Source organism: Motacilla alba, chromosome 29 (assembly GCF_015832195.1).
Source record: "Motacilla alba alba isolate MOTALB_02 chromosome 29, Motacilla_alba_V1.0_pri, whole genome shotgun sequence".
Classification (NCBI taxonomy): Eukaryota; Metazoa; Chordata; class Aves; order Passeriformes; family Motacillidae; genus Motacilla; species Motacilla alba.
The window spans coordinates 917,484-944,242 of NC_052044.1; the positions used below are offsets into that span (position 1 = coordinate 917,484).

General features: G+C 52.1%; 1 protein-coding gene across 1 annotated transcript in view; it reads right to left on the reverse strand.

The window, feature by feature from the left end:
• Positions 1-166: 166 nt before the first annotated feature.
• R3HDM2 (R3H domain containing 2) overlaps positions 167-26,759 on the reverse strand; it is a 33,844-nt gene continuing 7,251 nt past the window's right edge. Inside the window, exons 2-13 of the mRNA XM_038164177.1 lie at positions 15,256-15,454; positions 13,372-13,413; positions 12,862-12,948; positions 12,557-12,683; positions 10,509-10,587; positions 9,760-9,819; positions 9,473-9,613; positions 8,189-8,297; positions 7,086-7,181; positions 5,717-5,748; positions 4,353-4,585; positions 167-201 (exon numbers count right to left, since the gene is read on the reverse strand). Of these exons, the coding sequence (XP_038020105.1) occupies positions 167-201; positions 4,353-4,585; positions 5,717-5,748; positions 7,086-7,181; positions 8,189-8,297; positions 9,473-9,613; positions 9,760-9,819; positions 10,509-10,587; positions 12,557-12,683; positions 12,862-12,948; positions 13,372-13,413; positions 15,256-15,423 (1,209 nt within the window). The 5' untranslated portion in view covers positions 15,424-15,454. The remainder of the gene's footprint in view (positions 202-4,352; positions 4,586-5,716; positions 5,749-7,085; positions 7,182-8,188; positions 8,298-9,472; positions 9,614-9,759; positions 9,820-10,508; positions 10,588-12,556; positions 12,684-12,861; positions 12,949-13,371; positions 13,414-15,255; positions 15,455-26,759) is intronic.

The window sequence follows — 26,759 nt, forward strand, 5'->3', positions numbered from 1 at the left end:
ACACACAGAGAGGCACAGAGGGCTGGGATCCACGGGAAAGGCAGCAGGGAACAGGAAACAGGGCAGGGGAGAAAAGGGGAGGGCACGGATAGGATGCAGGGAATGATTGGCATCTGACCACATTGATTCAGAATGCTGAACAATTGTTTTATTGAAATATATTATATTATATTAAGGTTTCAGGGGCACCCAGCACCAACCCTGGAACACAGAGAGAGAGGCACAGAGGGCTGGGATCCACGGGAAAGGCAGCAGGGAACAGGAAACAGGGCAGGGGAGAAAAGGGGAGGGCACGGAGAGGATGCATCTGACCCCATTGGTTCTGAATGCTGAATAATTATTAAATTATTTTATATTACACTCATTCTATATTAAATTAAGGTTTCAGGGGTACCTAGCACCAACCCTGGAACACAGAGAGAGGCACAGAGGGCTGGGATCCAGGAGAAAAGGGGAGGGCACGGATAGGATGCAGGGAATGATTGGCATCTGACCCCATTGATTCAGAATGCTGAACAATTCCTTTATTAAACTACATTATCTTACACTAATTCTATATTATCTTTATTTCAGAGCCTCACAGAGCCCCTTTGCTGCCAGGAAAAGGCTGGGAGGAGGCAGGCTGAAAGCAATCCCTCCCCATGGTAGGAAAAGCTGGGAAGGAGCCCGACCCACACTGCTGGCACCCAGCTGGGCAGGGTCTCCTCAGCATTCTGCTTTCACTGCCTCAAAAGGGTTGTTGCAACTATTGCTCAATGCCCCGTAGCTGCTGTTGAACCAATTCTGCCTCTGATCTCCCACATTTCCACCGCCGATCTCCAGGGATTCTGCTGAGGAGCTCTGGCAGCAGCCACAAGCTGCAAAGGAGGGAATATTCCACTGCCAGCCGCTCAGGGACTGGATGGGAACAAAGCCCCTGGGTCCCAAGCACTTCCACCCCCATGGAATAAACATCAGGATATGGAAGAAGGTGGGCTGGGTGGTTTTTTTTTCCCCCCTCAAGTGACAATTCCTTTGCATTTTTTTCCCCTTTCTCCTAAGATCTTTCTAATCACTCGTCATTATATAAAGCCTGGAAAGGAACTGCTCTGATCCCAGGGGGGACCTGGAGGGAAAATTACAGGAAGAGCCAAAAAGCAGCTTCTCCCTCACACTGGGACAGATCTCCAAGCGCTCCCAGCACTCCGTGAATCAGTCCTGGAGGTGGCTGCAACTCCCAGAGTGAGCCCAGGGCTGGGGATGGGAAGAGGATCCCAGGAGGCACCGTGGGATCCAAACTGGGAGATGAAGGTGTGCGTTCAAAGCCAGGCTGGGCACCGGGATCCAGCCCTGAAAGGATTCCTGTTATTGCCTACAAGCATCCATCTGCCTCTCCTGCCCATAAAAATGATGATCCCAAGGGTTTGGGACCTGCTGCTGCCCACTGGGGTAACACCAGCTTCTGCTCACTGACCCCACAGCTCCTCAGCTGCCCTGGGGATGAAAATGGGAGCAAAACCTGGGCTGCCTGCTCCACAAACACCTCTCAGCTGTTCCAGCCAAGCAGCTGGCTGAAAATAAAGGATTCTGCTCCTCCCTGACCAAGGGGAGGTGTTCTGGATGTGCCCCTTGGGAAGCTGCTGCCAGAACAGGCCGCCTGTGACACCCCAGGGGGACATCCCGTGCTCTGTGGTACCTGCATGGACACGGAAGGACTGAGCTGAAGCAGCAGAGACACCTGGGATCCTAATTCCCTTTAGCTTCAGCCAAATTTCCCATGGCTTCCTGGAGCTCAAGGCTGCTGTTTGCTCCCAGGAGTTCAATAAATCACTGAGAGAACATCGTGGGCAGGTCCCAATTGCAGAGTTTTTGACAAGTTTTCTGCATGTCTGATGAGAATAATGGGTGACACTTTTCCTGGCCCTCCTCCTCGGAAAGGAAAACACAGTGCCAGGAGGTTCATCCTGAGGATCCTCAGGGTTGGGAGAGATTTTGGGAGCAGAAGGAAACAGCAGCACAACGTGGGGCACAGCAGAGGAGAGAAAACAACACAAGCTGGGAGTCTGGGCTGCAGGAGCTGGGAGCAAACTCTGTCCTTGGCCCCAGCTCACTCTGCTGAAGGGGTGAGAGAGGTGATGGTGAGCTCTGAAGAAGTGGGTGATGAACCAGGTGGCACAACCAGATGGCACAGCCACGCCAGGGTACCGAGATCCTGGCGCCACCCATGTCCTGTTTCAACCAGAGCACCACAAACCCCAGCTCCCCAACCCAAAATCTGCCAGCCAGGTGTCCTTTGGCAGAGAAAGAGCTCCAGTTCCTCATCCCTAAACCTGTCAGCCAGGTGTCCTTTGGCAGGGAAAGGGCTCCAGTTCCTCATCCCTAAATCTGTCCACCAGGTATCCTTAGGAAGAGAAAGGGCTCCAGTTCCCCAACCCAAAATCTGTCAGTCCTGGTGACAGACTGGAGACAATCAGGTGCCCCTTGGCAAAGAAAGGGCTCCAGTTCCTCAGCCCAAAATCTGCCAGCCAGGTGTCCTGTGGTAGGGAAAGAGCTCCAGTTCCTCAGCCCTAAACCTGTCCGCCAGGTGTCCTTCAGAAAGGAAAGAGCTCCAGTTCCCCATCCCAAAATCTGTCAGTCCTGGGGACAGACTGGAGACCTGGAGACAATCAGGTGCCCGTTGGTAGAGAAAGAGCTCCAGTTCCTCAGCCCCAAATCTGTCCACCAGGTGTCCTTTGTCAGAGAAAGAGCTCCAGTCCCCCAACCCAATCCTAAACCTGTCAGCCAGGTGCCTTTTGGCAGGTAAAGAGCTCCAGTTCCCCAACCCAAAACCTGTCCGCCAGGTGTCCTTCAGAAAGGAAAGAGCTCCAGTTCCCCAACCCTAAACCTCTCAGCCAGGTGTCCTTTGGCAGGGAAAGAGCTCCAGTCTCCCAACCCAAAATCTGTCAGTCCTGGTGACAGACTGGAGGCAATCAGGTGCCCCTTGGCAGAGAAAGGGCTCCAGTCTCCCAACCCAAAACCTGCCAGCCAGGTGTCCTGTGGCAGGGAAAGAGCTCCAGTTCCTCAGCCCTAAACCTGTCCGCCAGGTGTCCTTCAGAAAGGAAAGAGCTCCAGTTCCCCATCCCAAAATCTGTCAGTCCTGGTGACAGACTGGAGACCATGGAGACAGTCAGGTGCCTGTTGGTAGAGAAAGAGCTCCAGTTCCTCATCCCTAAATCTGTCAGTCCTGGTGACAGAGTAGAGACAATCAGGTGTCCTTTGGCAGGGAAAGAGCTCCAGTCTCCCAACCCAATCCTAAACCTGTCAGCCAGGTGCCTTTTGGCAGGTAAAGAGCTCCAGTTCCCCAACCCTAAATCTGTCTGCCAGGTGTCCTTCAGAAAGGAAAGAGCTCCAGTTCCCCAACCCTAAACCTCTCAGCCAGGTGTCCTTTGGCAGGGAAAGAGCTCCAGTCTCCCAACCCAAAATCTGTCAGTCCTGGTGACAGACTGGAGACAATCAGGTGCCCCTTGGCAAAGAAAGGGCTCCAGTTCCTCAGCCCAAAATCTGCCAGCCAGGTGTCCTGTGGTAGGGAAAGAACTCCAGTTCCTCAGCCCTAAACCTGTCCGCCAGGTGTCCTTCAGAAAGGAAAGAGCTCCAGTTCCCCATCCCAAAATCTGTCAGTCCTGGGGACAGACTGGAGACCACGGAGACAGTCAGGTGCCCGTTGGTAGAGAAAGAGCTCCAGTTCCTCATCCCTAAATCTGTCAGTCCTGGTGACAGAGTAGAGACAATCAGGTGTCCTTTGGCAGGGAAAGAGCTCCAGACTCCCAACCCAATCCTAAACCTGTCAGCCAGGTGCCTTTTGGCAGGTAAAGAGCTCCAGTTCCCCATCCCAAAATCTGTCTGCCAGGTGTCCTTCAGAAAGGAAAGAGCTCCAGTTCCCCAACCCTAAACCTCTCAGCCAGGTGTCCTTTGGTAGGGAAAGAGCTCCAGTCTCCCAACCCAAAATCTGTCAGTCCTGGTGACAGACTGGAGACAATCAGGTGCCCCTTGGCAGAGAAAGGGCTCCAGTCTCCCAACCCAAAATCTGCCAGCCAGATGTCCTGTGGCAGGGAAAGAGCTCCAGTTCCTCAGCCCTAAACCTGTCCGCCAGGTGTCCTTCAGAAAGGAAAGAGCTCCAGTTCCCCAACCCAAAATCTGTCTGCCAGGTGTCCTTCAGAAAGGAAAGAGCTCCAGTTCCCCATCCCAAAATCTGTCAGTCCTGGTGACAGACTGGAGACCTGGAGACAATCAGGTGTCCTTTGGCAGGTAAAGAGCTCCAGTTCCCCAACCCAAAACCAGCCTGCCAGGTGCCCTTTGTGCCCCTTGGCACCTGCCTGGCAGCAGCAGCCCCGTACCTGCCCGTGAGCTCCTGCTGGCAGTGCTGCCCTTGCTGCTCCCGATGCTGTCGCCCCGCGTGAGGATGGAGATGCCACTGAAGCTGCTGGCCTTGGTGACAGGTGGCCTCAGGCTGCGGATGGAGCCGTCCGAGTCCGTGCTGCTCCAGGGCCGTGGCTCCAGGGATTTGATCTCGCTCTCGGTGCTGCTCTGGCGGCTGCCCGAGGCCCGGCCCAGCCCCTCCCGGTTGGCCCTGCAGAGACCAGAGGGGTCACACCGGGCTCCAGGGAAGGGACAGTGACACAGCTGCTGCTGCTGCACCAGTACAGCCAGTGTGGGCTGCTGGGGACAGCCAGCAGCTGCCTTTGGGACACTTTTAGGGACACTGGCAGAGCTGCTGGTGCTGCACCAGAACACCCAGTATAGGGTGTTGGGGACAGCCAGCAGCTGGCTTTGGGACACTTTTGGGGCACAATGAAGGGACAGTGACACAGCTGCTGCTGCTGCACCAGAACACCCAGTGTGGGGTGCTGGGGACAGCCAGAGCTGGCTTTGGGACACTTTTGGGGACAATGAAGGGACAGTGACACAGCTGCTGGTGCTGCACCAGTACACCCGGTGTGGGGTGTTGGGGACACCCAGCAGCTGGCTTTGGGACACTTTTGGGGACAACAGCAGAGCTGCACCAGTACAGCCAGTATGGAGTGCTGGGGACAGCCAGCAGCTGGCTTTGGGACACTTTTGGGGACAGTGACACAGCTGCTGGTGCTGCACCAGAACACTCAGTGTGGGGTGTTGGGGACAGCCAGCAGCTGGGTTTTCAGCCCGTTCTTTGTCCCCACACCTTGGCAGCAGTGCCAGGTGACGCAGCCTCACTCCAGGCCTTTCATCCATGGGAAAACTGCAAGAAAATGCTGCTCAAACATGGTCCCGGTGCCCTCAGCAGCTCCTGTGAGCCTGAGACACTTCAGTGTCATCATGAAGTCACCCAGCCTCGATCATCAGGGATAGGGGACAGCCCTGCCTGATCCTAATGCTATCCTGGGCAGGGATTTCCTGTCCTTTTGGGGAATGGTTTGAAAACTGCTGGAATTACTCCCTGCTGGAATTGTTCCCATTCCTACCCTCCTTTTTAATTGATGAATCAGCCAAAAAAGGGCTGGAAATCGAAAGGAAACACCTCCAGAAACTCCACGAGCAGCTGTGCACGGGCTGGGGGGGTCAGCGTGACACGGCACGAAATAAATCCCACAGAAATCCCTGCAGGTTTGTGAGAACTACACAAAAAAAAGCATTCTGTGGGGAGCGTGAGGAGGGCAAAGCAGCATTTCAGAGCCACGCAGGGCTTTGGTGACACTCCCAGGGCTGCAGGGGCAGCACTCACCTGCTGTCTGTGAGGTATCCGTTCTGGCCGGACTGCGAGCAAGGAACGCGGAGATGGGGAGGAAAGAAAAGGGACACTTAGAAAACTCAAAAAAACCCCGAAAAACAAATCCCAGGTGATTGCAGAGGGTGGGGATGGGACACGGAGTGTGCTGAGGGGTGCTGCTGAGCCTCCTGCATGCCAGCTCCCTGCGGGGCTCCATCCAGGCCTTTCCTGACCCCTGAGATCTCCCAGAGCTGAGTCCTCAGCTCCCTCCTCCACTGAGGCAGCTCTGATGTCACCTCTGTCCGTGTGACAGCCGAGGCCAGGCCTGCAAAGGGGTTTTATGTCCTAAAGGCGGCACTTGGAGCTGATTCCAGCTGGGAATGCACCTGGAGCAGCCTCTGAGCCGGGTGTGAGTGTGGGACACTGCTCCCAGCACAGAGCGGGGGTTTCAGGGAGCAATAACCGAGCTGGACACGCCATGAGACAGAAAACACCCTCCCCAGGTCCTCCTGGGAATAGCAAATTCCATCTGGGAATGCCTGAATTCCACCTGGGAATATCCAATTCCTCCCGGGAATACCCAATTCCTCCTGGGAGTGCCCAAATTCCTCCTGGGAATGACCAAATTCCTCCTGGGAATGACCAAATTCCTCCTGGGAATACTTAAATTCCTCCTGGGAATGACCAAATTCCTCCTGGGAATTCCAAATTCCTCCTGGGAATGCCCAAATTCCTCCTGGGAATGACCAAATTCCTCTTGGGAATGCCCAAATTCCTCCTAGGAAGGCCCAAATTCCTCCTGGGAATGCCCAAATTCCTCCTAGGAAGGCCCAAATTCCACCTGGGAATGCCCAAATTCCACCCGGGAATACCCAATTCCTCCTAGGAATGACCAATCCCTCCTGGGAATGCCCAAATCCCTCCTGAGGATGCCCAAATCCCTCCTGGGAATGCCCAAATTCCTCCTGGGAATGCCCAAATCCCTCCTGGGAAGGCAGAGCCCGGCACTGCTGGGTCAGGAGGTGGAAGCTGCAGCAGCACTGGGAAGAAACTGGGAGATGCAGCTGCTGCTTCCTTTGGGGCAGGAAATGGTTTTCTAAACGCCCCAAAAACGCCACGGCGTAAATTTATAATCCTCTGGGCAGCAAGGAGCAGGACTGCATCCATTGCTCGCTGCAATTTCAGGGAAGGAGCAGAGAGGAGGCTGCAGGGGTGGCTCCTCCACCCCAGAATCTCAGACATCTTTGCTGGCAGCTGGAACACATCCCCAAAATTCTGGGAAATTGGTAGAAAAGGCAACAAGATCTGACCTCTCGGCATTTTTCAAGGGCACCTTCTGGGCCAAAGCTGCAGGGGGATCCTGGCAGGTGAGATCCAAACTTACCTCTCGTGCAAATATCCGCTCCCTGACCCGCTGATATTCCTCCTCTCGCTCTTCTATGGATTTGCTCCTTCTCCCATCCTGCAAGGGGAGTCTGATCTGAAGGGACAAACACAGCTCAGGGGTCAGCAGGTGCCAGCAGGAGCAGTCAGCTGCCGGGAGTTTTGGGTAGGATGATGTGGATGATGCGGCCTCTGCCTCTGGACCTACCTTGGAGACACCTGAGCGCAGGGATGAACCTCCCAGAGGTGCCAGGACGTTCATTCCTGCCCATTCCCAAGCACAACCACCCTGCCTGAGCTCTGCCTGAGCCAGGGATCAGGAATATCAGCCCGGTGCCAGGGGGAAAAGCTGAAGGTGACACTTTGGAGCACGTGCCAACGCTCCTGCTCCCTCCTGGAGTTCTGTGCTGCACCCCTGAGTGCCACCAAAGGGAAACCAAAAACTGGGACTGACTGCAGTGTCCAGCTTCTCATCCTGACTCCAGTCAGGGACAGATCCCACAGCACATGGGGTGATGTGATTTTGGGTTTAGAGGGGAAAAAATTCCTCCCTGTGAGACTGGGCAGGCCATGGCACAGGAGCCCACAGAAGCTGGGGCTGGTCCTGGATCCCTGAAAGTGTCCAAGGCCAGGTTGATCAGGGCTTGGGGAGCTTGGGATAGTGGAAGGTGCCCCTGTGGAACTGGAGGAGCTTTAAGGTCTTTTCCAAGCCCCGTCATTCCATGTTTCTGTGAAGGTGGGAGCTGCAAGACCCTGAGGTCCCTGGGGAAGGGCAGGGCTTGCTGCCAGCAAGAGAGAGGGGAAAGCAACACTCAGCTGAGGGGTATTCCCAAAGAAACCTTGGAAAAAGGCTCCACCCTAAAACCTGGCCTAGCCCCTAGCTGATTTTAGGGTATGGAGAAGTCCAGCCATAAAACCCACAGCAATTCTTCATCCATTTCCATAATATTTGGAAAATCTTTCATGAAATTCAGATGCTGCAGCTTGGGTGGGGTGGGAGCTTCCATTAAATGAAACCCAGGAGAATTTTGGAGTTGTTCTTGTCCTGTGAGCAGCCACATCTGACTGTGCCAAACCTGCAGATGCCCCCCTGCCAGCCCTCACCTGGTTGTCATCCCGATCCATGCTGGTGTCATCCCTTTTCAGGATAAACCTCTGAGGGAACTCTGCGTTCTTCTCATCCTTGATGTGCTCGGAGAACCTCTGCTCGGGGCTGCAAGGAAAGCAGCCCTTGTCAGGAGGGGAAAACCAGGCCCAAGGTGTTCGTTGTGGGGAATTTTCAGCAACGAGAGCTCCCGTCCCTTCTCCAGGAGCTGTGGAGAGGCAGGGAGGGCCGGAAGGGAAAGATTCTTCTTCCCTCTCCCTTCATTGCACGGTTCTGGCTCTTCTGGAGAGGGATTTGCCCTTCTTATGAGGGAGAAAAATGTGAATGTGGGGTGGAAGTCATCCTGCTCCAGAGCGTTCCTGGGCTGCGGGGAAGGGAGGGGAAAAGGGGAAGGGGAAGAAGAAGGGAGAGGGGAAAAAGAAAGGGAAGAAAAGAGGGGAAGAGGAAGAGAAGGGGAAGAAGAAGAAGGAGAAGAAGAAGGGGAAGGGGAAGGAAAAAGGAAAGGAAAAAGGGAAAGGAAAAAGGGAAAGGAAAAAGGGAAAGGAAAAAGGGAAAGGGGAAGAAGAAGGATAAAAATAAGGAGAAGGGGAAGAAGGGGAAAGAAAGGGAAAGGGAAAGGGGAAGAAGAAGAGGAAGAGGATGGAAGGAAAAGGAAGGAGAAGGAAGGAAAAGGAAAAAGGGCAAGGGGAAGAAGAAGTGGAAAGGGGAAGGGGAAAGGAAGAAGAAGGGAAAGGAAAAAGGCAAAGGGGAAGAAGAAGGATAAAAATAAGGAGAAGGAGAAGAAGGAGGGGAAGAAGAAGGGGAAAGGGGAAGGAAAGGAAAGGGAAAGAAAAGGGAAAGGGGAAGGGGAAGGGGAAGAAGAGGAAGAGGAAGAGGAAGAGGAAGAGGAAGAGGAAGAGGAAGAGGAAGAGGAAGAGGAAGAGGAAGAGGAAGAGGAAGAGGAAGAGGAAGAGGAAGAGGAAGAGGAAGAGGAAGAGGAAGAGGAAGGAAAAGGAAGGAAAAGGAAGGAAAAGGAAGGAAAAGGAAGGAAAAGGAAGGAAAAGGAAGGAAAAGAAAAAAGGGGAAGGGGAAGAAGAAAGGAAAAGGAAAAAGGGGAAGGGGAAGAGAAAGGGAAGGGAAAAAGGGAAAGGATAAAAGGGGAAGTGGAAGAGGAAGAAGAAAGGGAAAGGAAAAAGGGAAAGGAAAAAGGGGAAGGGGAAGAGAAAGGGAAGGGAAAAAGGGAAAGGAAAAAGGGGAAGGGGAAGAGGAAGGGAAGGGAAAAAGGGCGAGGCGGAGCAGCTTACATCCGTGTGTTACTGGTCTTGTTGATGATGACGGCCTTGCCGGTCTGGTCCACGTTGTGATCCATCCCAAAGTACGCCGCCACCCGGTGCAGCAGCATGCGGTGGTACGAGGTCATCTGGGGGAACTTCTTGAACTGATTGCTGGGGACAGGGGACAGGGGACAGGGGACAGTCAGGCGTGCCAGGATGTACAGAACAGTCTCCTCACCCTGCTCCCCTGGGAGCCCAGATTCCCAAATCTCCATTAAAAACTTCCTTTGCCTGACACAACCTCGACCATCACTCACTTGTTATCACTAATGAACTCCAGAATCTCCTGTTCCAGCTTGAGCAGCATCATTCTATCCCTGTCAGGGAAAAAAATGAAAGATTAAAAAGGTCGCTTTAGGGACAGCGGAACAGCCCTCCCTGCTGCCAAGCCCTGCCCTGCAGCAGAAAGAGTCACAGGAGGAGGAGGTGACACTGATTTCACACAGAAATGGGCTAAAAAACTCCCTGCTCTTCAAATGTACCGCACTGAACAGCAGATTTCTTCCAGTCTGAGGTTGTTTTGCTAATAACAAAATTAGCAATAATAACAAAATGTTTTGCTCGGCTTTGCAAAGCCTGAACCTCTGCCCTGCTGGAAGCTCCACTGCCGGAGGCTCCAACTTCACCATTCCCTCGGCAGCCTCTCCCTCAATCCCCTGATTATTCCCACAGCAGCTCCTGTCCAGGCTGACACTCAAAAACCATTTCTACAAAAGGTTTTAAAGCCACCCAAACGATTCCTTTGCATTCAAAGAAATAATTTGTTCCTTCTCTCTTCACATCACGCCACGTTTGGAATGGAACAGGATACAAAATGACAGTTGTAATTTAATTTTCATGTCAATAATTTCAGTTTCTACATTGGCCCAGCTCTGGGGAACTTTTGGAATTGCAAAGAGGAAAAGAAAAAAATATTTGCAGGCGTTGTCTGGAGGGGCAGCAATGCCTCAGGACACAGGAATGCCCACAGAGCCCTCAGGGAGTTGTTGTACTGCCCGTGACCTACCGTGGGTTTTTTTTCAGTGTATTTACTAAAAATTCATGCAGATCTATTCCAGTGGAGTCTGTGTATTCCTGGCTGGAATCTGAAAAAAAAATAAGAATGGCAGCAGAACAAATTAATAAAGCACTGAGACAGCAGAGAGAGAAGGAAAAGGGGGAAAGGAAAAAAAAAAGGGGGAAAGGAAAAAAAAAGGGGGGGAAAGGAAAAAAAGGGAGGAAAGGAAAAAAAATGGGGAAAAGGGAAAAAAAAGGGGGAAAGGAAAAAAAGGGGGAAAGGAAAAAAGGGGGAAAGGAAAAAAAAGGGGGAAAAGGAAAAAGAAAAGGGGGAAAGGAAAAAAAAGGGGGAAAGGAAAAAAAAGGGGGGAAAGGAAAAAAAAGGGGAAAGGAAAAAAAAGGGGAAAGGAAAAAAAAGGGGGAAAGGAAAAAAAAAGGGGGAAAGGAAAAAAAGGGGGGGAAGGAAAAAAAGGGGGAAAGGAAAAAAGGGGGAAAGGAAAAAAAAGGGGGGAAGGAAAAAAGGGGGGAAAGGAAAAAAAAGGGGGGGAAAGGAAAAAAAGGGGGAAAGGAAAAAAGGGGGAAAGGAAAAAAAAGGGGGAAAAGGAAAAAGAAAAGGGGGAAAGTAAAAAAAAGGGGGAAAGGAAAAAAAAGGGGGAAAGGAAAAAAAAGGGGAAAGGAAAAAAGGGGGAAAAGGAAAAAGAAAAGGGGGAAAGTAAAAATAAGGGGGAAAGGAAAAAAAAAGGGGGAAAGGAAAAAAAAGGGGAAAGGAAAAAAGGGGGAAAAGGAAAAAAAGGGAGAAAAAAATAAGGGGAAAAGGAAAAAAAAAGGGGGAAAAGGAAAAAAAGGGGGGAAAGGAAAAAAAGGGGAAAAGGAAAAAAAAGGGAGGAAAAGGAAAAAAAGGGGGAAAGGAAAAAAAAGTGGGGAAAGGAAAAAACCTGAAGAACCCCAGAGAGACTTTGGAGCCCCCTCCAGTGCCTCATTTTTTCTACTAATAAATACTTTACCTATTAAATAAATATTTTTCCACTTTTCTCAACAAAATCTTTTTCCCAAACAAATAAAAAAAAAAAAAACACTTAAATTAATTTTCTTTAAAAAACCCCTTTCTTCTCTTCTCCACCTGGAGAAGAACCCTTTACTATTAGTTTAATTTTAACCCTTTACTATTTAATACTTTACCTATTAAATAAACAATTTTTTCCACTTTTCTCCAAAAAAAATCTTCCCCCAAACCAATTAAAAAAACCCCACTTAAATTTATTTTCTTAAAAAAAAACCCTTTCTTCTCTTCTCAACCTGGAGAAGAACCCTTTACTATTAGTTTAATTTTAACCTTTTACTCTTTAATAATTTACCTATTAAATAAATATCTTTTCCCCAAACAAATTTTAAAAAAACACCTAAATTTATTTTCAAAAAAAACCCTTTCTTCTCTTCTCAACCTGGAGAAGAGAAGAACCCAGGGAGACCTTGGAGCCCCCAAAACCTTTAACAATTTTTCTCCCAAAATGACCCTGAACCAAAACAAATACAATTTCTGGGGGCTCCAAGAGAGCTGCAGAGGGACTGGGGACAAAGGATGGAGGGACAGGACACAGGGAACGGCTTCCCACTGCCAGAGGGCAGGGATTGGTGGGATTTTGGGAAGGAATTCCTCCCTGGGAGGGCGGGCAGAGGTGCCCAGAGCAGCCCTGGATCCCTGGCAGTGCCCAAGGCCAGGCTGGAGGGGTTTGGAGCAGCCTGGCACAGTGGGAGGTGTCCCTGCCCATGGCACCGGATGGATTTTAAGGTCACTTCTCACCCAAACCAGGATTCCTTGATGGTCCCAACCCCACCAAGGCCAGGCTGGAGGGGTTTGGAGCAGCCTGGCACAGTGGGAGGTGTCCCTGCCCACGGCACTGGATGGATTTTAAGGTCACATCTCACCCAAACCAGGATTCCTTGATGGTCCCAACCCCACAGTCCTGCTCAGCAGCAGCAGCAGAGCCACCCAAGCGCCTGCCCCACACCCTGCCCCACCTTCCAGAGGGTTCCCAGAGCAGCTGAGCAGCACCTGACCTCGAGAGAGCATCTTCCTTGGTGTTTTTTCTTTGTTCTTGTCTTTTTCTTCTTTCTCCACCCCATCTTTCGTGGATTTCTCCTCTTCCTTGTCAGAGGGGCAGCTCACGTGCAGCTGGATGATGTCCTGGGGTGAAACAAAGGAGGCTGGAGTCCCTGAGCCATGGCCCAGGAAGGTCTCAACCAGCTCTTGTGGGAATTTTTTGGTTCCCCAAGGCACAAGAGAGCAAGACATGGATCATTTCTAGCAAAACAGAGATTTCCTGGGCTCCCACACTCCCGAATTTGTCTCGTTCTGGGCCTACCTGAGACTCCAGCAGCCCATCCACGAAGGGGCCTGAGGATTCCTCACACACAGCCAAACTCCTGACCAGTTTAAGCTTTGAGTTAGACTGAAAAAGGTAAAAAAAAAAAAAAAAAAAAATTAAAAAAAGGGAGTGGTTACATCACCTCAGCTAAAACTCACACTTGAATTCCTGCAGCTGCATTCCCAAGGCACTGGTGCAGCCATTCCCAATGAAATTCCCAATTTGAGGAATATTCCCCTCAATATACAGATGCACAATGACTTGGAATCCCTGAATAATGAGTTCTTTTATTCCTTCAGCCCTTGAAGCAAATTTTAGGTGGGAAATTCCCTGCCTTGATTCCCTTCCAGCCTTGATCCTGTCAGAAAGGAGCACATGGAAATGAATCCCTGTCCTGAGGAATCATCTGCTTTTCCAGGGCCAGGACAGGCTCAGGAGCAGCACCTAAGACTGGGATCAGGAATCAGAAGAGCCCAAAGGAAATTGGGATGGCAGCAGAGCTCCTACCTTGGCTCTTTTCCTGGCGTGTCCGTGACTGGATGTTCGCTTCTGTGGAGAGAGAAAAGGGAAGGCAAGAAACTCAACCTGGGACTTCTCCGCCATTCCTGGGACACGTGGATCATGGCAGAGATGCCGCTGCTCCGTCTGGAGAGCCACCAAGCCTCTGGGGGCTGGACCTGGCTGAGAAGCGTTTGAGGAGATGTCCTGGATTGCAGGGCAATGTGGGTTCTGTTTGCCCTCTGTCAGAGCTGGGGCAGTTATCTTCTGTTCATTGGGCAGCTTTCCTTATCTCTCCACAACCAATCCTCCCTCCAGGAGATAGCTCCTGTTCATGGGCCATTAATTACTAATTATCTGCTGTTTCATGGGCCATTAATTATTAATTATCTGCTGTTAATGGGCAATAAGTGTCTCTGCATGGCTGATAAAATTCCATCATCCCACTGGGAGATGCTCCGCCCAGGGGAGGAGCCAAGCATTGCTACCTGGAGAGAATCTGAGATTGCAAACATTCCTGCCTGGATACAATCTGAGATTGCAAACATTCCTGCCTGGATACAATCTGAGCTTGCAAACATTCCTGCCTGGATACAATCTGAGATTGCAAACATTCCTACCTGGATACAATCTGAGATTGCAAACATTCCTGCCTGGACACAATCTGAGATTGCAAACATTCCTGCCTGGATACAATCTGAGACTCTGGGACAGCAGAGCAGCCTTCCCACTGGATTCCCAGAGGAGCAGCTGCCTCTTCCACTGGATCTTCAGAGGAAGACCACACCCTTATCTACAGGATCCCTGCTCCAACAGAACCACCCCTGACACTCCAGGAGCGCTGCAGCCACAATTCCAGCTGGACTGCTGCCAGCACCCTGACCCACAGGGTGTCAGGCTGTGTTCTGACTCTGTCAGTGTTGCTTTGATTTACTGCATTGTTTATTTTATTTTTTAATTTCCTTCCCTAATAACTGTTATTCCTGCTCCCCTATTTTTGCCTGAGAGCCTCTTAATTTCAAATTTTTAACAATTCAGAGGGAGGGGAGTTTACATTTTCCATTTCAGGGGAGGCTCCTGCCTTCCTCAGCAGACACCTGGCTTTCCAAACCGAGACAGGAGGACACTGGGAATGTGCACTCCTGGTCGAGTGCCACCTTGCCAAGAGGGAGGGACAGAAAATCGTTTGCTCCCACTGGAGTCGGGGAGATGGTGTGGTGATAATTATTTGAAATCCAGACACACCACTGTAGGTTTTTCCCTGAATAAAACGTTTCCTGAAATCTCTCCCACTCCATTCCCAAGTGCCCAGTCAGGCTCTCCCTGCACAGCTCCGGGTCTGGCCGTGCAGCTGTGGGCACATCTGGCAGAGGTGCCAGCCCACAGCTGGAACGGCAGCAGCACCCAGCAGGCAGCTGAGGGTGGCAACTGCTTCAAGCTCCGCCAGGAGCAGCAGGAATGAGTCCCAGCAGCCCCAAATGATGCTTGCACAGAGCTTTTTTGCATTTCTTGACATGAAATCCCAAAACATTCCCGTCCTATTTTTAACTGAAGCAGAGCAATAGTCAAGCAGCATTCCTGAAACCGAGCTCTCCCTGGCTGCCTTCCCTTGACACGAAGTCATTAACTCATCCTCAGATCAAAGAAAGGAGTAAGAGGGAGGTGACAGCTCTGGCACCAGGACCCGGGGACAGAGCACGAGCGTCCCTCGGGGAATATTTCAGTTATTCCACTCCCAGGCTCAGGGAATATTTCAACCACTCTGGCCAGGAGAAATTCAGCTGAAGAGGAAAGGAGCAGCCTGCCCAGCCTGGTGTCCCTGTGGGGCTCTGGGTGCTTTGGGAAGGTTTGGGAAGCAGCAGGTGAGGCCCAGCTCTCCCTGCCCACACTCACCTGAGACTCCTGGCGCACGCTGACCTCCTCCCCGCCATCCTTCTCCGCCTCCTCCTTGCTTGGTGACCTGGATACATATTTGGTTTTGTTCACAGATTCCTCAACCACCTTTTTTTCTGATTCCTTCATAATTTCCAGGGACTCTTGCGCCGTGTTGCTGTTGGACATCTTCAGAGCCCTCCGACGCAGCGACGGGCACCTGCGGGACAAGGCACAGCTCAGGGGCTGAGCAGAGCTTCTCTCTGGACACAAACTCTTCCACACACAGGTTGGAATTTCCTTGGAGCCCTCCTGGTGCACAGATCCCAAACCGAGCCCTGGGATCAAGCCTGCCCACCCTGGGTGCAGCCCCAGCTCGAGGGCTGCCGGCAGGAGCTGCGTGGTTCTCAGCAGGATTTTGGAGGCACCAGGGCTGGACAAAGTCGCTGAGGCAGAACAGAGGTCCTGAGGGAGGTGAGCGATGGAGACAGAGAGACTGAGGGCAGCTCTAAACCAGCAAACATCGCACAGGTGAAATAAATTCCACCAGCCAGAGCCGTGCTCTGCCCCAGGGGCAAACCACCACCAAAAATCTGCATTTCTCCAGATCCCAGCTCAGTTATTTTTGTAATCAGTCAAATCTTGAGTGAGAAAATAGCCTTGTACTCCAAAAACAGGCTCTGTGAGATAAGGTAACCCTGATATCTCCTTCTGGTCAGGTACTTCAGGCCAAGTGGGACTCAAACCACACATTAAGACAAAAATTCCTGATCAAGTTGCATTTAATTGCTCCCCTTTGATTAGCAAGAAGCAGGCAGCCCATGGAGGCACCTCTGGATTAGAGAGGAGCCTGGACAGGGCAGCACCTGTGCTTTGGTGTGCTGAGAGCCTCAACCTCATCAAATTAAGAGTTAATTCCAAATTGATCATCTGGAATCCAAAGATCAGCCCTGCCCTTAGGAACTGGAGTGCCAGGACAAGGGGGAACGGCTCCCCACTGCCAGAGGGCAGGGATTGGTGGGATTTTGGGAAGGAATCCTTCCCTGTGAGGATGGTGAGGCCCTGGAATGGATTTCCCACAGCAGCTGGGGCTGGCCCTGGATCCCTGGAAGTGTCCAAGGCCAGTTTGGACAGGGATTGGAGCAGCCTGGGACAGAGGGACGTGTCCCTGCCCATGGGATGAGCTTTAAGGTCCCTCCCAACCCAAACCAGTCCGGGATTTTATGATTTCAGTCGCTCAGAGCAGGTCTCAGAGTCTGAGCAAGGACTAAACCAGCTCCACGTGGCTGTGGGGGGATGTGGCACCAGGAAACACCTCTGGAGAGACAAACTTCCGAAAAGGGGAGCCCAAATCAGAGCGAGGCTCGACCAAAACCTCTCGCAGCAGGGAACACCTGTTGAACAACTGATTTTCAATTCCTTTGGCAGAATGTGGCTGAAACAGAGTCAGAACTCACAGAGATTTATCAACTCCCGGCTCTGCACAGAACAGCTGATATTCCCGGAGCATTCCCCTTTAATTTGTGGAGCTGCTGAACACAAAACGTGCATTTGACATTTATGCAGTTACTGGAATTGGTTCCAGGCACAGAAAGCGGGAGAAGGCAGTGAACTGCCTCCATTCCAGGGATTCTTACATGGAATTTTAATAAATTTGTTACGACATGGAGAGCAGGTGCCCTGGGGTGGCTGGAAAATGCCAGATCCAGCGGGACAGAGGGACAGGACTGACACAGGGAGGCAGCTTGGCCACCTCAGCTTCCTGCATTCCTGCTCACCTGGACTTTGGAGGCTCAAAAAAGGCTCACCTGAGTGAGGCTGCTGGCAGTCCAGAGCCACAGAGGAAAGGGAAAAGCTACTGAGCTCAAGGCTAAGCAGCACCTCAGGAAATTCACGGGAAAATGAATTTTCCATTCATTTTCCCAGAAAATTCATGGAGAAAAGGTGAAGGGAAAGCAAGCACCCACCCTCCAGCTGCAGGGGCCTGTCCTCACCCCAGCAGGATGAGATCCAGCAGTGCTGCTCCCAGGGTGAGGAGCCCCCCACGAGGGAATCCCACGCTGCTCCGACAGGAACTGGGTCAGGAAGGGAAAAGGGAACGCTTTGCCTGGTGTGCCGCATTTGTGGGTGGATCGTGCAGGGGGTGAAGGTGGTAAACTCTGCCTCCTCCCACCCCAAAACATTCCACACTGGAGGAAACTGCTCCAGGCTCGTGGCCAGGCCGGGGGTTTAAACATTTCAAGAGGATCTGGAGCAGATTTGGGGAAGGCAAGGGAGGAGGCAGCACCGGAACCGCACACATGGCGCTCAAATAAAGGAGCAGGTTTCGTACAGCTCATTCCCTTTGCACCACCCACCCTCTAACAAGCTTTTCCCCCCCAGCCAAACACCTCAGCCCAATTTAAGAAGGATAACAGGATCTTTTCCTGTCGCGCTGCGACGTAACTTCGGCATCACACAGGGAGCATGATCAGATTTCCCAGAAAAGACAACTCAGAGCCACAGAAAGTGACATTTATCAGCTGCCCCCTCCTGTTTGCAGCTTCCATCCCCGCCAGGCAGCCTCCAGGACATTTCCCTGCACGCAGAACCCGGGGAAGATCTGGGCACTGCTGTTTTCCAGAGGAGGATTCCTGGCAGGATGAATGAATCAGCCCCAGCTCCCCCGGGGCAGCCGTGGGACGCGGCGAGGGGGTGGCAGACGCGAGTGACGGTGACAGACAGGGGCTCGTGGAGAGGCTGCGAGTTCAGAGCGCTCGAGGGAGGGTGGGTGGGACCGAGCTGGGCCTCGGGAGAGAGGAAAAAAAAATGACACAGATGCGGCAGAAAATCTGTGTCAGGAAAGAAGACGGAGCAAAGGTGGGAGGGAGGAGGTGGGGGAGGTGCCGTGGCTGGTTCGGTTTGGGGACCGGCAAAACGATTCCCAGTTTGCCCGGCGGCAGCAGTGACTGGGCAAACTGGGAATGCTGGCCAAGGACACGTTTCGGCCCTCCTCCTCCTCCTCACCCCAGAAAGGAACACGGAATTCCACCTCTGCTGCCTTCTTGCCACCTGCAGTTTGCAGCTGCGAGCCCCGGGAATGCAGCTGCAGCTCCCGGTTGGGCAGGGAATAAAGAAAAGTTCTGCATTTCCAGCTCAGACAGATCTGGCAGCAGATCTGGAAAAGGCAGGAAGCTCCTGCTAAATAAACTCCTTCCCTGGCCTTGTTTCTCAGGGAACAGAGCTGCTCCCGAGCTAAATGAGGGTGCAAAGGAGACATATGGCTGCAGCTGCCCACACACAGCTCCGGCGCTGCAGAGGGATGGAGGGGGCTGAGGGGGGATGGAAGGGGAGGATGGAGGGGTCTGAGGTGGAGATGGAGGGGTTTGAGGGGAGATGGAAGGGTTTGAGAGGGGGATGGAGGGATCTGAGGTGGAGATGGAGGGGTTTGAGGGGGGAAGGAGGGGTCTGAGGGGGATCTGAGGGGAGGATGAAGGGGGATGGAGGGGTTTGAAGGGGGATGGAGGAGTTTGAGGGGGGAATGGAGGGGTCTGAGGGGGAATGGAAGGGTCTGAGGGGAGATGGAAGGGTTTGAGAGGGGGATGGAGGGGTATGAGGGCAGATGGAAGGTTCTGAGGGGGGGATGGAGGGGTCTGAGGGGGAATGGAGGGATCTGAGGTGGAGATGGAGGGGTCACCATACCACAACACCTCAACCAAACCCTGGCACCCAGTGCCACATCCAGGCTTTGTTAAACACACCCAGGGATGGTGACTCCACCGCCTCCCCGGGCAGCCATTCCAGAACTTTATCACCCTTTCTGTGAAAAACTTTCCCCTGATCTCCAGCCTGAATTTCCCTTGGTGCAGCTCGAGGCCGTGTGCTCTGCTTCTGTCAGTGCTGCCTGCAGACAGAGCCCAGCCCCACTGAGCACAGGCACCTTTCAGGGGGGTGCAGAGAGTGGTAAGGTCACCCCTGAGCCTCCTTTTCTCCAGGCTGAACACCCCCAGCTCCCTCAGTGGTTCCTCACAGGGTTCCCAGCCCCTCTCCAGCCTCGTTGCCTCCTCTGGATGTGCTCGAGCATCCCAAGGTCCTTCCCAAACTGAGGGGCCAGAGCTGGACACAACACTCGAGGCGTGCCCTCACCAGTGCTGAGCGCAGGGGAAGGGTGACCTCCCTGCTCCTGCTGGCCAGGAACCAGAGCAGGAACACGTGGGACTCCTCCCAAGCACTGCCACGCATCATCCTGAGGACACCTGCCCTTCCAGATGAGCTTAGGTTGCCTCTGCGTCTCCTCTTCTCCAGGCTGAGCACCCTCAGCTCCCTCAGCTGGTCCTCGCAGGGTTTGTGCTCCAAACCCCTCGATTGCATCTGCAGGGACCCCCGTGGCAGGGAGCAATGATGACTCTCAGTCCATGTTCACAGCAGAAGGTTAATTAATTATTTTATGATCTATATTATGTTAAGGAATGCTAAATTGTACTAAAGAATACAGAAAGGATACAGACAGAAGGCTAAAAAGATAATAATGAAAACTCGTGACTCTCTCCAGAGTCCCGACACAGCTTGGCTGTAATTGGTCAGCGAGACAAAACAACTCACAGCAGAATCCACTGAAACCAGCACCTGTGGGTGAACAATCTCCAAACACATTCCACACGAGCAAAACACAGCAGAAGCAAATGAGATCAGAATTGTTTTCCTTCTCTCCGAGGCTCCTCAGCTTCCCAGGAGCACGCTCCTGGCCAAGGGATTTTCCAGGGAATGTGAGTGTCACACCCCTCACCAGCCTCGCTGCCCCCCCCGGATGCGCACAAACCCGAACCATCCCATAATTTCCCCAAAAATTCCCCCCTGCCCTGTTTGGGGGCAGCAGCACCCAGCACCCACCACCGCTGGGTACCAGTGATGCTCTGGCCAGCAATTCGCTGATTGGCCGCCCGGCAGCCAATGGGGAGCCGAGCTCCATGGCAACGGGGCTCTGTTGCCAGGAGCAACGGGGCGGGGGTGACTCAGGCCCCCCCTGCCCAGCGCGGCTGCGGGAACGGCTCCGCCCGGGAAACGGGGGCGGTGGGCTGGGGAGGGGGCTGTGACTCCAGGCACGAAGCCCCCCAGGCTCTGGGATGGTCCCAGTGACTGCTCTGCCCAGGAATGGGGGAGGTGGGCTGGGGAGGGGGGCTGTGATTCCAGGCACGAAGCCCCCCAAGCTCTACCAAGCCCTGGGAAATGGGTCGGTGGGCTGGGGAGGGGGCTGTGATTCCAGGCACGAAGCCCCCCAGGCTCTGCCAGGCTCTGGGATGGTCCCAGTGACTGCTCTGCCCGGGAAATGGGTCAGTGGGCTGGGGAGGGGGCTGTGATTCCAGGCACGAAGCCCCCCAGGCTCTGCCAGGCTCTGGGATGGTCCCAGTGACTGCTCTGCCCGGGAAATGGGTCAGTGGGCTGGGGAGGGGGCTGTGATTCCAGGCACAAAGCCCCCCAGGCTCTGCCGAGGCTCAGCCCAGTGGCTGCACAGGGAAACGGGGGCGGTGGGCTGGGGAGGGGGCTTTGATTCCACGCACAAAGCCCCCCGAGCTCTACCAAGCCCTGGGAAATGGGTCGGTGGGCTGGGGAGGGGGCTGTGACTCCAGGCATGAAGCCCCCCAGGCTCTGGGATGGTCCCAGTGACTGCTCTGCCCAGGAATGGGGGAGGTGGGCTGGGGAGGGGGCTGTGATTCCAGGCACGAAGCCCCCCAGGCTCTGCCAGGCTCTGGGATGGTCCCAATGGCTGCTCTGCCCAGGGAAATGGGTCGGTGGGCTGGGCTGGGGGCTGTGATTCCAGGCACAAAGCCCCCCAGGCTCTGCCATGCCCAGGGAATTGGGTCAGTGGGCTGGGGAGGGGTCTGTGATTCCAGGCACAAAGCCCCTCAGGCTCTGGATGCCCAGGGAATTGGGTCAGTGGGCTGGGCAGGGGGCTGTGATTCTGAGCACAAAGCCCCCCAGGCTCTGCCATGCCCGGGGCCTGTCCCAGTGGCTCCTCCTCGGCCATCAGGGGCAGCTGGTGCTCACGAGGACGGCAGGGGAGGGAAGGTGTCGCTGTGATATTTGACAAAAATCCTTTTTCAGGATTTTCTCCTGAGGAGCTGAGGAGCCCCAGCCAAGAAATGTCAACAATAATATCTGACGGTGTGGAACGTGCCCCGGAGATGCTTCACCAACAGCTGCACCTTTGATTGGTCTCGTGTAAATTGGTTTTACTTAATGACCAATCCCAGGCAGCCGTGGCGAGGCTGGGAGCAGTCAGGGATTTTTATTATTCATTCCTTTCTCGCCTTCTGTCTGTATCATTCCTCTTAGTAGAGCATTTTTAATATAATCTAGATCATAAAATAACAAATCGACCTTCTGAAACACGGAGCCAAGATTCTCATCTCTTCCCTCGCCTTGGGGACCCTACAAATTCCACAGGAAGGAGCTGTCGGTGGGAGAAAAGGTCCCGAACCAGCCCCACTCAGGGAGAACGGCACTGCAGCAGCAGCACGGCAAAGGTCTGCAGGCTCGGATGGAATTCTGACAGGTGAAGAGCACCTGGAGCTGCCTCAGGTAACAGCTCCCACCAGGACAAGCGTCAGAACTCAGAATGTCCCTCAGACCTGGGTCAGAAGCATCCGAGAGCCCGGCACGCAGCCGGAAACCCCCGTGGCTTTGAACCTGACCCGCGCAACCATCCACCGACCTCGCAGCAAGAACTAGAAGTCACCCAAGTTCTGGGAAGCGCTGCTCCCAGAGCAGCACCAAAGCTTTGTGGACAGTTCCTGAGGCTTCCTGGGCAGAACTTTGGCAGAGAGGAGAGAAATGCAGGCTGAGAATTCCCCGTCAGAGCTCCCCGCTCCATTTCACACCCCTTCCCACCCCCTCGGCACGAGCTATTCCCGTCTCCATCCTCAGAGCAGGGAACTGCTCCGTGCTGACGTCAAAAAGCAGTTTCCCAGCAACAATTAACGAGGGCTGTCCACCACAGGGGTTTCCTGAAAAGCAAGGAATGATCCACCTACTCTGCACAGTGTCAGGATGCAATAGGACGGCGCCCGAGCAGGGATTTCTGTTAACCCTTCCGTGGCTCAGCAAAAATCCCCGGGGCTGCTGGGGATTTTTTTTTAGAGAATTCCGAGATGAATTCTGTCCGTCTGAGCCCGTCCTCAAGGAGGGAGAGGCATCAGAGGTGGCGAGGAGGAAAATGAAGCAGGAAAACGTGGAAAAGCGAGCAGGAGAACAAGGAGAACCAAGCAGGAAAACATGGAAGAGCGACCAGAAAAACAAGCAGGAAAAAAATGGAAAAGCAACCAGGAAAACAAGGAAAACCAAGCAGGAAAAAATAGAAAACCAAGCAGGAAAACATGGAAAATCAATGAGGAAAACCAAGCAGGAAAACAAGGAAAACCAAGCAGGAAAAGAATGGAAAATCAGGCAGGAAAACAAGGAAAACCAACCATGAAAACCAAGCAGGAAAAAAATGGAAAAGCAACCAGGAAAACAAGGAAAATCAACTAGGAAAACAAGGAAAACCAAGCAGGAAAAAAATGGAAAACCAAGCAGGAAAACCAAGCAGGAAAACATGGAAAAGCAAGCAGGAAAAAAATGGAAAACCAGGCAGGAAAAAAATGGAAAACCAAGCAGGAAAAAAATGGAAAACCAAGCAGGAAAACCAAGCAGGAAAACATGGAAAATCAAGCAGGCAAAAAATGGAAAACCAGGCAGGAAAACAAGGAAAACCAAGGAGGAAAACCAAGCAGAAAAACATGGAAAAGCAAGCAGGAAAACATGGAAAACCAGGCAGGAAAACCAGGCAGGAAAACATGGAAAAGCAAGCAGGAAAAAAATGAAAAACCAAGCAGGAAAACAAGGAAAACCAAGCAGGAAAACAAGGAAAACCAACAAGGAAAACCAAGCAGGAAAACAAGGAAGATCAACTAGGAAAAAATGGAAAACCAAGCAGGAAAACCAAGCAGGAAAACATGGAAAAGCAGCAGGAAAACAAGGAAAACCAAGGAGGAAAATAAGGAAAACCAAGCAGGAAAACAAGGAAAACTCTTCCCCTGCTGGCGCCTGCTCCTGTGCTCAGCCTGTGCCAGGCAGGAGCAGCAGCATTAAAAATCTGGATGAGGGAACAAGGAATTCCCTCCCCTTCCCCAGCAGCTGGCAAAACACATCCCCAGAGTTTGTGCAGGACACAGAGGCACTGATCCCACGGCAGACACTGGGTGTTCTCCAGGTGGGACCCAGAAATGGATTTAAACACAGAAAAAAATGGGGGAATAAGGATTTAAAAAAAAAAAACCCTCAGCTTTATTTGTTGGCTGCCAGCAGAAGGGGGGATTGAGTGTGAAGTCTGAGGAGCAGGTAGAGAGATCCTGAGATGCCAAAGTACAATAACCACACTTTAATCCCAAAAAAACCAGATCCCAGCACTAAATCTGGGATGAGGAGAGCACAACTTCTTGGGTGTTAGGCAAAACTGGACACGGACACGGGTGAGGAGGGGGAAAGACAACCCCAGCTCCTGATTCCACTAAACCCAGCTCAGTGAGGGGTTTAAATCCATTTAAAAATGAGTTTATGTCTCAGTGAACCATCCTACAGAACGCCAAATTGCATAAGCCACCCCAAAAACGTCACACGGCACGACGCCAGCCCGGTGGCCAACATTCCCCACCAACTAGCCAGCTCCGAAGAAATAAATCCCCTAAAACAGAAGCCAGCAGAAGGGCTGGGAAGGTTCTGTCTCTGCAGAACAGGGAGAACCACCCAGGAGGAAGCTGCAGACAGAGCACAAGGAGATTCCATGATGCTGTCAGGGGAACTCCTTAATGACATGGCAGAGCACAGGATGCCCGACCGGGGATTCCCTCTCTCCGGAGGTGCATCCCCAGCAGCACAAAAGGAGCAAGAGGAGAGCTCATCTCACCCTCCCAAGTCCTCCCTGGCATGCCAGAAACACATTTTTATTTCAATTAACCCCATCCAGCAGCAGAAACGCTGGCATTTACCAAGGGGAGAGGGACGCTGCCGGGTCCCTGAAATGTTTCACCCACGTTTACGCCGCATTTTGCGCCGGGGAGGGGGGAAAAGAGAAGTCTGACCAATCTTTCTTTTCTCAAATAATTAAAACCTCATTCTAAAAATAAACTCACCGCGGCGGTTCTGCACTCCGAGCACGTCAGCTGTTTCCCGGTTTCAGCGGAGACTCCATGGCCACGAGCAGTTCAAGAGGAATTCTGCCAGGATCATCTGGCTGCCGGGAAGCCCCCGCCAGCTCTCCCGAATCAAAAAAAAAAAAAACCCAAAAAAAAAAAAACCCCGGCGGGTTTTTGCTGCTGCTCGGGGCTCTGACAAACGGCTCGGCAGATCCCAGCTGCTCGCAGGGATGTCAGCACAGCTCTGCCAATAGCCACATCCACACCCCCCTCCTGCTCTCCTGCAAATCTTCAATGGAGCTGCCTCCGCGCACTTAAAGACGCAGCAGCCGTCCCCTGGCACACGGGAAGGGACGGCCGGGGGTCCTGCTGCAGGCTCAGAGGTGCCAAAAATCCGGCTCAGAGCGTCTCAGAGATTTGTGTGCCCAGAAGTGCTGGGGCTGTTCCTCAGGTGTGCCCAGGTGGGGCTAGAAAAGGAAGGAAGGTGAAAGAAATGATCTGGAAATGGAATCATGGAATGGTTTGGTGGGAAGGAACCTTAAAGCCCATCTCATTCTACCTCTTTGCTGTATTTAAGAGATATAATATTATCCTAGCTATAATATTATCAGAGCATTTCAGAGATTTGTGCGCCCAGAAGTGCTGAGGCTGTTCCTCAGGTGTGCCCAGGTGGGGCACGAGAGGGAAAGAAAGGATGGGGAAATGGAATCATGGAATGGTTTGGGTGGGAAGGGACCTTAAAGCTCATTTTATTCCACCCCCTAGATGTATTTAAGAGATATAATACTATCAGAGATATAATATTATCAGAGATATAATATTATCAGAGATAGATATGACATTATCAGAGCGTTTCAGAGATTTGTGTACCCAGAAGTGCTGGGGCTGCGGCTCAGGTGTGCCCAGGTGGGGCTTGAAAGGGAAAGAAAGGATCTGGAAATGGAATCGTGGAATGGTTTGGGTGGGAAGGAACCTTAAATTAGCCCATCTCGTTCATACCCCTTTGCTGTATTTAAGAGATATAATATTATCCTAGATATAATATTATCAGAGCATTTCAGAGATTTGTGTGCCCAGAAGTGCTGGGGCTGTTCCTCAGGTGTGCCCAGGTGGGGCTAGAAAAGGGAGGAAGGTGAAAGAAAGGATCTGGAAATGGAATCATGGAATGGTTTGGGTGAAAAGGGACCTTAAAGATCATTTTATTCCACCCCCTTGATGTATTTAGGAGATATAATACTATCAGAGATATAATATTATCAGAGATATGACATTATCAGAGATATGACATTATCAGAGCATTTCAGAGATTTGTGTACCCAGAAGTGCTGGGGCTGTGCCTCAGGTGTGCCCAGGTGGGGCTTGAAAGGGAAAGAAAGGATCTGGAAATGGAATCATGGAATGGTTTGGGTGGGAAGGAACCTTAAATTAGCCCATCTCATTCTACCCCTTTGCTGTATTTAAGAGATATAATATTATCCTAGATATAATATTATCAGAGCATTTCAGAGATTTGTGTGCCCAGAAGTGCTGGGGCTGTTCCTCAGGTGTGCCCAGGTGGGGCACGAGAGGGAAAGAAAGGATGGGGAAATGGAATCATGGAATGGTTTGGGTGGGAAGGGACCTTAAAACTCATTTTATTCCACCCCCTTGATGTATTATTATCAGAGATACAATATTATCAGAGATATAATGCTATCCTCAAGGACCTTCCCAAGCCCTTCAAGGACCTTCCCAAGCCTTTCAAGCAACTTCCCAACCTCCTCAAGGACCTTCCCAAGCCTGCAAGGACCTTCCCAAGCTCCTCAAGGACCTTCCCAAGCCCTTCAAGGACCTTCCCAAGCTCTGCAAGGACCTTCCCAAGCCCTTCAAGGACCTTCCCAAGCTCCTCAAGGACCTTCCCAAGCCCCTCAAGGACCTTCCCAAGCCCTTCAAGGACCTTCCCAACTCCCTCAAGGACCTTCCCAAGCGTGCAAGGACCTTCCCACGCCCTGCAAGGACCTTCCCAACCTCCTCAAGGACCTTCCCACGCCCTGCAAGGACCTTCCCAAGCCCTGCAAGGACCTTCCCAAGCCCTCAAGGACCTTCCCAAGCCCTCAAGGACCTTCTCAAGCTCCTCAATAATATAAAATTATTATTATTATCATTATTATCATTATTATCATTATTATTATATCATATATATCATAATAAATATCACATATATAATATATATAATAATAAATATCATATATATCATAATATATATAATCCACATGTTAAAATATCATATTTAAATGTCATATTTAAATGCAGAGAGCAGGCTGAGGCTGGAGGCAGGACACAAACAGCTCAGCATTCCCCCCATTCTGCACCTTCCTTTGCCGTGCTCCCCACTTT